Here is a 12,688-nt window from a genome sequence, read left to right as displayed (position 1 = left end):
GCCGTTTGGCGCCTCGGTCTTCGAATACCTGCGGGGAGGGGCCAAGCGGGTAGGCCTTCCAATCCTCAGCACTTGGTGACGCATCCAAGCCAGACACAAAAGCACATCAAGGGATTACGGCTACGGTAAGACGTCGTGCGTTCAACATGTGAAGGAAGCTTAAGAGTCCAGAAAGCGAAAGGGCCTCAGATTCGCACCTGAAGCGGCGCCATGGCCTGTGCGGCGTGAGCCCGCTTGCCACCGCCAGCTAGCGCACCCAGCGACGCTGCCGCCGCCAGCGGCGGCGCCCCCGGCCCCACCGGCTCCTTCGTCGATACCGCTGCCGCACGACCCGTTGGTCGCTTAGCGGACATGAGGTCAAAGAAACTCCGACGGTCCACTCGGATTCCCGTGTCCAGCCCTGCCGCCTCCTTCGCCTTTACCGTTGCCAACCGCCCCGAAACCCCCGAACGCGCGCCACCGCCACCAGCAGCTGGCCCGCGTGCTGGGCCCACGTCGGCTTGCGGTCCCGTCTTCAGCTGCTGGGATCCTTGAACCCCGGTTTCGGGCCGCTGCACCGCCGCCGCAGCGGCGGCGGCGCCGCTGCCTTCCTGCTCATCAAACTGTACAGCAATTAAATACCCATACTGCTCCGAGATTTTGGCGGCGCGCTGCTGCCAGGAAGGCTCCGGCTGGTCGGGGGCGCCACCGCCTCCAGATACCGGCTCCAGATACGGCATGTGTACGTGCTCGTCCCAGCGGCAGCGCACCATTTGCGGCAGGGTCAGGGGCCCCGTCGCACAAGTATCAGTAAGCCTCTGACACGGCGCCATTGCCGGTCTCACTGCAGCTGTTACTGCCGTTCCTGCGGCTGCAGCTGAGGCTGTTTCAGCAGTCGTCGGTAAAGCGTCTCCGACCCTGTCCGCTGGCATGACAGGAGGCCGTCCCTGCTGCTGCTTCTGATGTTCTGCAGTAGCAGGTGTTCGCTGACGCAACATCTCCCTCAGGCTCCGGCTTCGAGTCTGCAATTGCTGCTGCTGCTCTTGCGCCACCACCGAAGGCTGTTGTTTTCCGGCTCCTGCCGCGGCCGAGGGCTTCAAAACCATATCGGCAGTAAAAGACGCCGACTTCACCTGCTTTGGCGCGGTCACCGAAGGCGGTGGCCGCATCGCCATCGCCAGCCCAGGCGGCAGCAGCATTGCAGGGTCAACGCTGTCTGAGGGCATCCCCACCGCCGACGGCGGCAGTAGCGGCACCAGGTCAGCTATCGCGTTGTACGTTCGTACACAGTCTAATAGGAGCTGTAGTGATAAAACCTGGGAAGGCGGTGAGGGACGGAGGTGATGGAAGCCGACGGGTGCGTAGGGAAACAACGAAGGGAGGCGGCTGGGGTGCGGCGGAAGCGGATGAAGACACCCTCTGGCAGTGCAGGCAAGCCGATGGGACGCGGGAAGCACTCAACAGCGCAGCGAGCAACAGGCGGCAAAGGCAGGCTGACAGCGGAGGTAGGGGCAATGGGTAGGCAGGCTGACAGCGGAGGTAGGGGCAATGGGTAGGCAGGCAGGAAAACCATGCTGCCTTGCTGCTCCTGGGCCACATTTCCTGCCCATACCACACCGTCCATACAAATACATACACAGATGTAAGCGCTTGCCTTGATTCGTGCCAACATGGCAGTTGCGGTGGTGGCCAGCGGCACGAAGAAGCTGAGGGCTAGCTGAGAGGCGAGGTGAGCAGCGGCGAGGTGGAGGACGGGCTGCACACCCATAATGAGGGAGGAGCCTGAGGGCAGGGGGAGGGGAGGAGGGGAAAGGGGAACGATAATCCGAGTGTTCGGTGAAAGAAGGAGGTGAGAGGGGAGGAGAGAGAAGCGGGTGGAGTTGCGGGGGACAGCGCCACAAGGGGGACGCAGGCGGGGCGAGGGAACCTGGGGATGGACGCTGGCGGAGCTACAGCGTCGGGTCAAACCAGCGGCAGCTGCCCCCTTGGAGCATGTGTCCTCGTTCCAGATGAAAATGATGATTATCATGTGTGGCCATGGACACTCCTTAAAAACCCCACGTCCGTCACCTCGGCACTCAACCCCAGCATACCTGCAATAAGCTGCTTCAGCACCGCCGCGGCCGCTTCCTTGCACGGCAACCTGAACGACATACGTCCGCCGACGCTGCCACTTGCGGCAGCGGTCCTCGCGTCAGCCTTTCCTCCACCGGCTGCCGCCAGACCGCCCGCAGCGGCCGGTACGGCCGCCCCCAGCTGTAACATGTAGTACAGATCGTCCACAAGGCCCTCCAACCGCAGCTCCCGTAGCTGTGTCAGCGTACGTCGGACCTGTGCAGTATTTCCAGGCGGAAGGATGTCGTACCGACAAGTTTAGCCTTCAGTGACTTTGGAAACGGAGGGCCAGCGATATGGAGGACCGTTTGGAGGACAGTATCTCAAAAGGTTAAATGCACGTCTCACCTCTTTTAGGTAACGCATGAAGTGCGCAACCCTGTGCTGGTGTATGTTTTTGTACAACAGCTTCTCAAACATGGCCACTTCGGACCACAGAGAGGGGGCCTGGAGGCACGCCTGGGGTGAAGTTGGGAGGAGGAAAACATGTGAATCCATGAAAAATCCTGAACATATTGTGCAGAGGTCTGGAAGCCAAGAAACTAAGCCGCAACAGGCAGGGATTTGGCGGCGATGCCGTTTTGGGTTGGGAGCGGCCTTGGATGTATGATGTGGACATTAGCTCGGTACCAAGGTTGTGCCACTGCACGCTGTGTGTGATCTACGGTGGTTGTGATCCCGTGTCTTACTTTTAGCACGGGAATGTTGGCTTGGCGAAAGTGTTGCCTCAGGTCGCCATAACACGACAGCTGGATGGTGCGACGCAGAGGGGCGGGCAAGGCCCATGCCCTATCCTCAGGTGCTCCCGACGCCGCCATATATGGATTACAGGCAATCTATGTGTATGGGGGCTTGTATAGCCGGATGGTTTCTGCCTTACTTGTGTAGCATACTGAGTACACGTTTGTTTGCAACACGATTTGAACAAACACATCTCCGGCCCAACAATAATGCAGCGCGATAATTCATATCCTGTTAACCTGTATGCTAACGCGGTCGGTCGGCTGGTCGGCCCTAGGATGATTATGTACGGCACCGCGGTGCGAACCAAAAATATTGCTGCTTACTTAACGGCTTCAGCGTGCTGGCTGATTTTAGTACTACCCGTTACGTGCGTACAAGAAAGCAGATGATTACCCTAGGGTAGCCTGGCGGTGCCGGACCTCTGTTCACTACGAGCGTGCGGCTGTGTGGTTATATGTTGAGTTACACATAATCCATAATAGGAAAGGCTATGAGGCGATCATTTGTACAAATTTTACCGGTGGCTCCATCGGGAGTGTCATGGTTGGGTCAGCAGCTACTTGGAGCATCATGCTTGCGTTCTGCAGGGGAGGTTTCAACTAGCTATGGAGGTGCCGCTGCGCAGCTTCATGTTCCAGTAAGTACCGGCCACCGGTCACCGATCATCGACTTGCCGGGGTGTTGAAGAATAGCGAAGCTTTGGTCACCTAGATGTGGGGTACTCTCTCCATTTGGAATATTTTTCCTCCCGCGTGTATTGACAGTGCATGCATCCTGCTCGATCGTGGGTAACCAATTTCGCCGCAGACCCTGCCGCGGGGCTTGAGTGCCAAGGCAGCTACGAAGGGGAAGGGAGCCGCTGCAGCAGCACCTCCCCCTTCCGCTCCGGAACCCAATGCGGACTCCGCTTCTTGGGTTCTTGCATCTGCAGGTACGCCGACGCATGTTCATGGGTCCTTCATCCTTCTAACGTGTTCACAAGGGCCTAAGGAACGGGATCCCAAACCCGTTCCCATTGCACGCAGCACCCGGCACCTCAATAGCATGGGGCACACACGCAATACCACGCCCACGCACCGGTGCTCATAAGTATACGTGTCGTCGCCTAAAACCCGCACACCTACGCGCTCCGCTCCAAGTCGCTGGGGACTGCTCAGGGGCCGACAGTTGAGATCCGTCATCTGTCGTGACGACATCGCATAAAATAATTGCGAGCGTGCCACACCCGGCAACCTCCCCGATGCCACACAACTGCGGTCTGTGGCCCTTCTCCTGTAGCCATCAAATGTATATCATTGATAAGCGGGCAACCCCAGTTTCAGCAACGCACGGCCTTCAACTCTGATAACATTCGCAAGCTCACGACCAGCAACCGTGTTGTCGTGATGTGCGAACAGGTGCACGGTTACGGCGACGACGGCCCAGCCCAGATCCCCTGACTCTCCTTACACCAGAGCAAAGACAGCTAGCGGAGGTGATGGCGCAGAGGCCAGCTGCGCCAGAGGCGGTGGAGGCGCCTCAGACACCGACCCCTCTTCGCGGCTTGGGCCAGCTGGGTCTCCCCCTGGGCCCTGCGGAGGTTTCCTCGCTGCTGCACCAGTCTCTCAGCGGGGCTGTTGGTCAGAATGTGCACTTCCAGCCGTTCGTCTTCTCCAACATCTTTCAGGTGGGTCATGGGTGGCTTGCTGGGGCAGTGGAGGGGGCAGACGACCTCCTCGAACCAACGAGCCCTGCCCCAGCCAAAGAGACTTTACGCACTCGTAGGCACACATGTTGCGGGTGGCCGTCGCGGTTGTTGTTCTAGTCGTTGTTGTAGCAGTAATAGCAGTAGTCGTAGAAGTAACAGCGAGATGGCTGTGGGCGGAGGGGCTGCAGCGGTGAAACGGACAAAGGCGTGTTGTGAAGTGGTCTGCATGTAGAGAAGTGGGTCAGGCGCGGGTATAGCCGTGTGCCCTTGTGTTCTGCCCACATGCATACATGCACGGAAGTATAGGGCATAAACCAGTCAATTGCTGACAAGTGAACACGCTAACATGCAGTCCTTTCTTTAACTCGTCTATCTGCCTTCCGCTGCTAATTCTCCCGTGACGTGCTGTGTGTGCATGTCTGTATGTTTGTGGATGTAGAGCGCCTCCGCAGCTGCCACCTACGTAGCTGCGGCGCTGGAGGGCGGTGCCAACTGGGGCCGTGTGGAGCGGTTTTTCCTGGCAGCTGTGGAGGCGGAGGATAACAACATCGTGAGGGGTGTGAGGGTGGCGGTCAGCGGACGAATGGGTAAGAGGGTGGAGAATGGGGGGGGGGAGAGAGGTGATAATTGGGACTGCGAATCTGCTTTGGTTGATGGGTGGACGGGAAGAGGGTGGACGATGCAGCTAGAAAGCTGTGACTGAAGCTACTTTGCGAATGTAGTAGAAGCAATCCTGCGAAAACCTCAGTTCGGTGCGTTGATCGGTGTTCTGGATTCCGTGTGTTATAGCCGGGGGCGTATATCTGCTCACTGCCGTTTACTTGCCTGGAACTCCACGTTTGCCGCATTGTCCGTTGCTCAGGTCTCAAGGCCGACATGGCTGCCACCAAGGTGTGGGAGTGGGGCGAGATGTCACTGAGGGCCTTATCTGACAGACTGGACTACGGAATTGCAACCGCCAATACGAGACTGGGGACACTAGGTAACAGGGCTCGCGCGGCGTGGGCTGGGAGGGGGACGGAGGCGGCTGCAGGCAGGTGATTGTCCGGTCTGGGCCCTGGTGGGGCGTGGGGAGGTTACGTCCTCTCTGTGCCAACCTTGCGCCAGGTTTCATTGGAGTGTGTATCCTTTGGCGACGCCCACAGCCCCGTCGGAGTCACTAAACTTCGTTTTCCCAAGCTCGTGGGATGTCCTTTCCTAACACCATGAAACTCTTACAACGGTGACAATCCCTCGTTTCCATTCCGGCAGGCGTCAAAGTGTGGATCCGGTACAAAACTGGGGCCATCAAGGACGTGTTCTTCCCGCCCACGGGAGGATCGCACTACCGTGCCCCACCAGCTGCCGGTGCAGCACCTACGATGAGCTTGAACGAGCTTTACAGCGTTGCCGCGTCGCGTACGGCACGTGTTGGGCTGCCGTACAAGTTCTCGTCTGTGGGTTGGTGGGAACGCACAGCGCCCGAGCAGCCCCTGGAGAACCGGCTTTCAGAGCTGTTCGTGGCGGGGTACAACCCGGCGGAAGGGGACCGCTTGGACCATTACTTCCGCCGACGACGTGAGGAACGGCGGCGGTTTCGGAGCGTGGCGGAGCGGCTGTCGTACATGGCAACAACTGGCAGGTTAGTGCATGCGTGCTTTGAGCGAGCACCCCGTGGAATTCCTTGGAACGAGGGCAGAGCTGGCCAGAGGGTCATGCAAAGGGATTATCGACGATCCGCTTTCCATGAGTTATTAATAATCATATGTATGTAGTCTATTAATAACCATAGCCACCTAATGTTTTCTGTTTCCAATTTTCTGGTGTCACAGGTTCTTGGCGAAGCAGCGCCGTCTGGCGAAGGTCCGTGCCGGGGGAGCGGGGCAGTCGCTGGTGGCTGGAGGAGATGTGGTGGCTTTAGGTCGCCGGCCGAATCGGTTGCTGGCGCGATACCGGTTGGGCGCCTTAACGCGCAAGCTGCGTGCGGCAGTGGTTTTGCGGTTCAGGTTAGCGGAAGTAAAGGCGCAAGCTGCGACTAATGACAATGCAAAGGTGGCGTAATGCGCGTAGTGATCAGACAGGCGATTACCTCACGGCCTTCCCAACTGGCGGAGGATAGCAATAGGGTTCCCTGCATAACAAGCATCTGTAAATGCAGTGCACGGAGAGCTTCCCTAAACATGTTAAAAGTATTCGTGGCAATCACATTGTGTGTCTCATAACCAGAGCCAACAACCGCTCCTGTCGTGACTCGTGAGGCGTCCCACGCGAGTTTCGCGTCGTGTATGCAAATGTGGCTTTCTTGGTAAAGTATCCGGCATGACAGCTGAGTTGCAGTGACCCGGCAGCATGGGGGCTTTGGGGCGGTGTGCAATGGTATGCAGACAGCAGCACGATAGGTGTGCAATGGTACACGCAGACAGCAGCTTCTCACGACGGTGCGGCCAGCTCTCCACGGTGCCCGCCAAGTAGATTGTGAGATAGGAGAACAGGTACATACGACTCCGGATGGTTGACGCAGGTAGAAGAATACAGACGAGGAGCCTGTTCTCCAGCTGCCAGAGCTAAAACGCAACAGTTGCAGTCGAGAGTCGATAAACGCGAATATATATGCCGATTGGCATTACACCTACGTGCTGCTTGCTTATTGTTACTCGCCGGGTGCCCATCCGTGGCGAGAGTATGTTAACAAGGGTAAAGACGCCTGCCGCAACTACTGCTCTTGACGCACCACATACGCACTACAGGCGAGGTCACCCACCTGCACCACCTGCACCGAACATAGCAGCATGATGGTGGGCATAAGCGCATGCGGACGTGCGCGTCAAGTAACTCAAGCAACAACTGTGCGCTGCCAGTATGCCACGGCACCCATCAATCCAGCCACCGCCATTCCATCCGAGCCATAAGCAAGCCGCGCCAGTGGCCAGCAGCGTGCAGAAGGGAAGCCTGTTGTATGGTCACATGGGTGCCAACACAAACAACAGCAATGTGAAGCAAAACATACAGCACGCATCTCTACGTATATGCACGGGTTTACAATCGCACAATGCACGCGTCAACATGGTTGTTGGTCAGTTGGTCTTACGTGGACTGGAGGAGAAATGGTTTCGGAGCTGTTCGTGGCGGGGTACAAACCAGCGGTAAGGGACCTCCTGGACCAGTACTTCCCCGACGACATGAGGAACGGCGGCGGTTTCGGAACGTGGCGGAGCGGCTGTCGTACATGGCGGCAATTGTCAGGTTAGTGCATGTGTGCTTTGAGCGAGCACCCCGTGGAATTCCTTGGAACGAGGACAGAGCTGTGCAGAGAGTTATGCAAAGGGATTATCGACGATCCGCTCTCCATGAGTTATTAATAACCATAGTCACCTAACGATCTGAGCTTTGAACCTTGTGTCACAGGTTCTTGGCGAACCAGCGCCGTCTGGCGAAGGTCCGTGCCGGGGAAGCGGGGCAGTCGCTAGTGGGTGGAGGAGATGTGGTGGCTTTCAGGTCGCCGGCCGAATCGGCTGTTGGCACGGTACCCACAGGACGCGTTAACGCACACATGGTTTTGCGGTTTAGATTTGGGGAAAAGCAGACACAAGCTTCGGCAAAGGATGGCGGCATTGCTGCATAACGTACGGGGAAAATTGTACGGGGGGAATGATTTGACGGTCGTGCCTTTCTGACTAGCAGCAGGCTTACCTGCGTAAGGAATATTGGCAATTACCGTTTCTTCTTTATGAACACGTCTAAAAAATTCGTGCTAATCACGTCCTTCGTGACTTCACCGGTGCCAACAACTACCGGTGCCAACAACAATTTCTCTTCGCATATTCATACAAAGGTGGTGTTGGGTTAGGTATGTGATATGGGAGCTCAGTTGTGGTGACCTTTCTCGTTGAAGGCATGCAGTCGTATGCGAAATGCCTTCCAGCATATGCTGCAAGCTCGGCTGGCGTTCAGCGCTTCAACCTTCTTGGACGCTATGCAACTGATACGTTCTGCAGCTTTTACTCTGTCGCTGTTCCGAAGGCGGTTGAAAATGCCTCCACAATCTCGTCCAGCCAGCTCACCCTGCTGAACCACCTGGGTACCTTGCCATCTGTCGCGCGCAACTGGGACAGCCGTACAGCTGAGACAGAGCTGCGCAACGTTGACACCGCTACCTACGCGGAACTGGAGCTTAGCAGGAGCGAGCCTACCGCTGTACAACGCGAACTGGCAAAGGTGAGGGTTTGTAGGGTCACCAGCGAGGCTCCTCTTTGTAAGTGCGCACAGTCTACTGCTACGAGCCCTGGTTACTGTTTCATTAATATAATTATCCTCTCCATTGAGCTTTCTCATCCAGCACTCCCGACCCTTGAGCGCTTCTCCCTGCATCTCGCCCTGCTGTCTGATGCGTTAGACCAGACACCAGCGCTTCCTCATCTCCCTCATCCACCCCGCCGCACACCCTGCCCTTCACACGCATGCACCACACACGCGCACCGCCGCTGGGGCACCTTCCCGTGGTTTCCTCAGCGGCATGGCGTTGCACTGCCCGCCGGTGCCTCCCGCCTTGCCGCCTCGGCAACGCTGGCGACCGTGCTGCCGCCGTCCATCCGCTCGCTCGCCGTCCTCTATGGGGTCCTGGATTACGACGGCGATGTGGCCCCCAGCGACGCCGCCGCACGGCAGCTGATCCGAAGTGTGGCAAAGGCACGACCCCATGCGCATTCGCTCGACACGGACTTGTCACCCGTATCAAGCAGCCAGGTGCGTGTGTTTCCCTTCGATTTGACGTGTTTGTGCTTTGCTTTTGCCCGTAGTTATCAACTTACCAAGGCGTTTTTACCATACCGTCAGTCATTCAAACCGAACTGAACCGAACTGAATGAGACGAGTGGCGAAACCCGTACAATCCACCAAACACCCTCCCCACTACATGGCCCTCAGATGAACGAGCTGTTCCACCGCCTAGGCTACATTGGCAGGTTGCCCTACTCGTACGGCAGCGCGCAGCTGATGGCGCTTTGTCTACGGACCATTCTAGCGGACGTGGACGACGAGGCGCGACTTAGGCCGTTGCCCAGGTATATGGGTACGGTACTGGAGCACGAGGCACCGAGGCCCCAAGTAGCTGCCGGGGAACCGCGAGGCCCCCTGGTAGCACAGGGGCTGCGGCCACCCGTGTGCACGTCACTCGTTTTCTTTTCCCTTGTTCTCCGGGGCTTGTCAACCTCGCACTGGGTCGTTGGCGCCTTGGCGACAAAGAAAGATTGTGTGCTAGGTTACCATCATGTCGACGGGTTAGGTTCTTCCATTTTCCAATCCTTGGTATTCCTTGTTCCCACCCCTGTACTTCCTCTCCCGCACCGAACCCTCACACAGCCTGGATTCCCGTCAGGCCGATCTCATCCGTTACCTGCGCTCGAGGCGGGCGGCCCCGGGCTCTACTCGCGGCATGCCTGCCGTACTGGACGTGGATCTGGCTGCTGAGCCGCCCGTCAGCCGCCTGGCTGCTGCTAGGAATATTCTGCAGGTGCGTGATGGCGATGTTAGTTGTTTAATTTGCAATTCCATTTCTTGGGGAGTGCGATGAAGGTATGAAGGAAAATGCCCTTAGTGCTGGTCATTTATCGTTAGGCCATAGTGCTGACCCCCATCCTCATACGGAGGTATTCTTCTCTGCTTGCCCTTAAAGCGGCATCGCCTCCATCGTGGCGCGGGAGGCAATGCTGACATTCATTCAACTTACGGAACATCGCCCTCACATACTAGGGTTTGTGCACCTCGGTTCACATACATACATACATACATACATACATACATACATACATACATACATACATACGCCCCGACTCTTCCAAGCGTTTTTGGTGTTTTTCATGCCGTATCCAATCGCCAAACCGCCAGTTACTCCAAAACCATGAGCTATGTGGCAGCCCCCTCGGTTCGACGGTTGAGGCACTCCGAGAGCTAGGTCACACGGGCCCTGTTCCCCCCACGACTGGAGAGGCGCTTATGCTGTCTGCGGAGCTTCGAGACCGCTGCCTCAGGCCCAGGCCCGGACACTTGGCGGCGCTGCGTGCTGTCGGGTACGGTGGTTTCAGCTCGCTTCAGGCGCCGTCGGCAGCACCGTACCCGGACAGCATAGCGCACGTAAAAGCAGTGCTACGAGTCTTGCGACGGGCGGATACGGAAGCTGCTACGCCGGCCACGCGTACGGCGCTAAGGCACCTGGCGGAGTTGCGTCGTCGCACACCGGCGTCGTCCCACGCGGCTGCGGCTGCGCCGTGGGTTCGTGGCCGCGGCGGAGGCAGCCCTGCTGCTGCGCTGGGTCCTTGCCCCAGCCAGTTGGAGGTTCGCGCAGCCATTGAAGATCTCCCTGTTTCAGAGATTTTGGTGGAGCGATTGTTTGACCTGGTGAGCATTTATCGCCGCTGTTATCTTTGCAGTTAATTTTGACCCCCAAGTTTTTCGTCATTGGGTTATTGGGTGGACCTGGTTCGCCCTGAGTCTAAATGGAACTATGTGTTCCGCGCTGGATTGGAGTGAATAATCGTTGTAGGCGTTTTTGCTCGTTGATGTTTCGAACATCACCATCCCTTCTCCGCCCGCCTGATGTGCACTCCTCTCCTGCGCGTGCGGCGATAACACACGCAGGGCTGGCCGGGCCCTATGCCACCGACCCATGGATCAGCTCTGGCGCTGGAGGATTATCTGCTGCAACACAAAAGCACAACCGCAGCTAGCATATCAGCTTCCAGCCGACATGCGCACCAAACAGCGGCGCTGCCCCCGCCGACAACGCACGCTGACGCAGCTGCTGCCGAGGGTGCTAGCTCTCGGGCGCAACTTCGCCGGCCTGGGCAATACGGCACGCATCACCAGCACCTGGGCACCTCGCACGACAGGCATTCGCGACAGCAACCCTTCGTATCGCGGCTTGGATCCAACCCGGAGGAGGCCCTGATCAAGATCCAGATCCGGGGCATGTTCCCTGGCGCGGTTTCGGAGTGGTATTTGCCAACGATGTCATACGAGGAGGCTGAGCACGTGCTGGGCTGCCTGATGGCGGCGCGAGGTGTGGTTCTGGAGCAGGTTTCGGGTAAGTCGTACGACGAGTATGTGGACCGTTGGTCTGAGGCTGAGGCGGAAGGGGATTGGTGGGGCATGGAGTGGCTTTGGCATTGAAGTGTGGACCAGCAGCCAACAGGAACAGAGTATCAGAGTGTATGTGTCAGTGTGCGCGTTACATCTCGAGATGTGTTACCGTTATCAAGGGGTTACAAGCTCATACGAGCAGGCAGTAGGAAAAGTAGGAAGAGTCACCATTAACAGGCACCACGAGTATCATGGCCACCGTCGATGATTTAATTCAAGGTCGGGCACTGGTAGTACTGTGCGTGGTTGTCTATGAAGCTTCGTATACGTGGAGGCGACTGTAGCGAAAAGTGCAATGGTGCTGGTGCAGTGTTGTCGTATTTTCGCTGGTGCTGCTGAACAGGAAAGCTGGCAGGGGGGCGGATGATGGTAGAAATTGGCGCAGGCGTGCTGACGACGTTGTGAATAAGGTGGCTTGGGGAATGAGAGGGAGATCGTAAAAGCAGTGGTATTAGTGTGGCTATGGTTCCGGCGCTTTGCAATTTTGGTTGGCTACTTCGTGGTGAACATGCAGGCATGCATTTTAATTATGCTTTGCATAGGATTATATTTTGTTCCTGAGTAGTGGTTGCTTAGCAGCGATTTTGTTGCGATACGTGGTAACAAGTTACCGTGTGTCAGCACGCTGCCGTTAGTATCCCTGACCAAGCTATCCGTGTGGCGCAGTGAAGGTCTAGCGGTTACTGTCGTTGAGCGTCTCCTGAACAGAGGATGCCGTTCTGCTGCATTTGTTCAAAGCAGAACGGGATCGGGTGCTCTCGGTGCGCTCTGGTTCAAAACATGGATACAGTGCTTGCTTCGCTCGTGAGTTCAAGTGGGTCTGATATCGCTGATTTCTAAAGCGTATCAGCCGATTACATTGCCCTTGCAATACTGGGAGCATATTGTGCACATTGTACGACACAGCGTCGCCTAAACAGCGTCGCCTAAACCCCCAATGCATCATAGTGATTTAATCACAAGGTGGTGCGCGAGTTCCTCAGCTACCAATGATGAGAATGCCTACATGAGCAACTCTTAATAAATTGTAGTCAGACGAATTTATGACAT

General features: G+C 57.1%; 2 protein-coding genes across 2 annotated transcripts; one reads left to right on the top strand and one right to left on the bottom strand.

The window, feature by feature from the left end:
* Window positions 1–1,235: 1,235 nt before the first annotated feature.
* VOLCADRAFT_119586 (uncharacterized protein) lies at window positions 1,236–2,912 on the bottom strand (the record flags this gene model as incomplete). The annotated part of the gene is made up of 5 exons (XM_002956992.1): window positions 1,236–1,295; window positions 1,616–1,761; window positions 2,073–2,310; window positions 2,443–2,553; window positions 2,784–2,912. Coding segments are annotated over 5 exons (684 nt in total), but the record flags the coding sequence as incomplete, so codon positions are not given.
* A 207-nt stretch (window positions 2,913–3,119) lies between these two features.
* VOLCADRAFT_107510 (uncharacterized protein) lies at window positions 3,120–12,491 on the top strand (the record flags this gene model as incomplete). The annotated part of the gene is made up of 14 exons (XM_002957031.1): window positions 3,120–3,134; window positions 3,646–3,769; window positions 4,236–4,504; window positions 4,965–5,112; window positions 5,388–5,507; window positions 5,777–6,146; window positions 6,337–6,510; window positions 7,910–7,940; window positions 8,525–8,719; window positions 9,014–9,247; window positions 9,428–9,564; window positions 9,863–10,013; window positions 10,490–10,897; window positions 11,138–12,491. The coding sequence occupies 14 exons, from the start codon at window positions 3,120–3,122 to the stop codon at window positions 11,666–11,668; spliced, it is 2,907 nt and encodes a 968-aa protein (XP_002957077.1). The 3' UTR covers window positions 11,669–12,491.
* Window positions 12,492–12,688: the final 197 nt, after the last annotated feature.

Source organism: Volvox carteri, assembly GCF_000143455.1.
Source record: "Volvox carteri f. nagariensis unplaced genomic scaffold VOLCAscaffold_68, whole genome shotgun sequence".
Classification (NCBI taxonomy): Eukaryota; Viridiplantae; Chlorophyta; class Chlorophyceae; order Chlamydomonadales; family Volvocaceae; genus Volvox; species Volvox carteri.
This window is presented reverse-complemented; position numbering and strand designations above follow the sequence as displayed.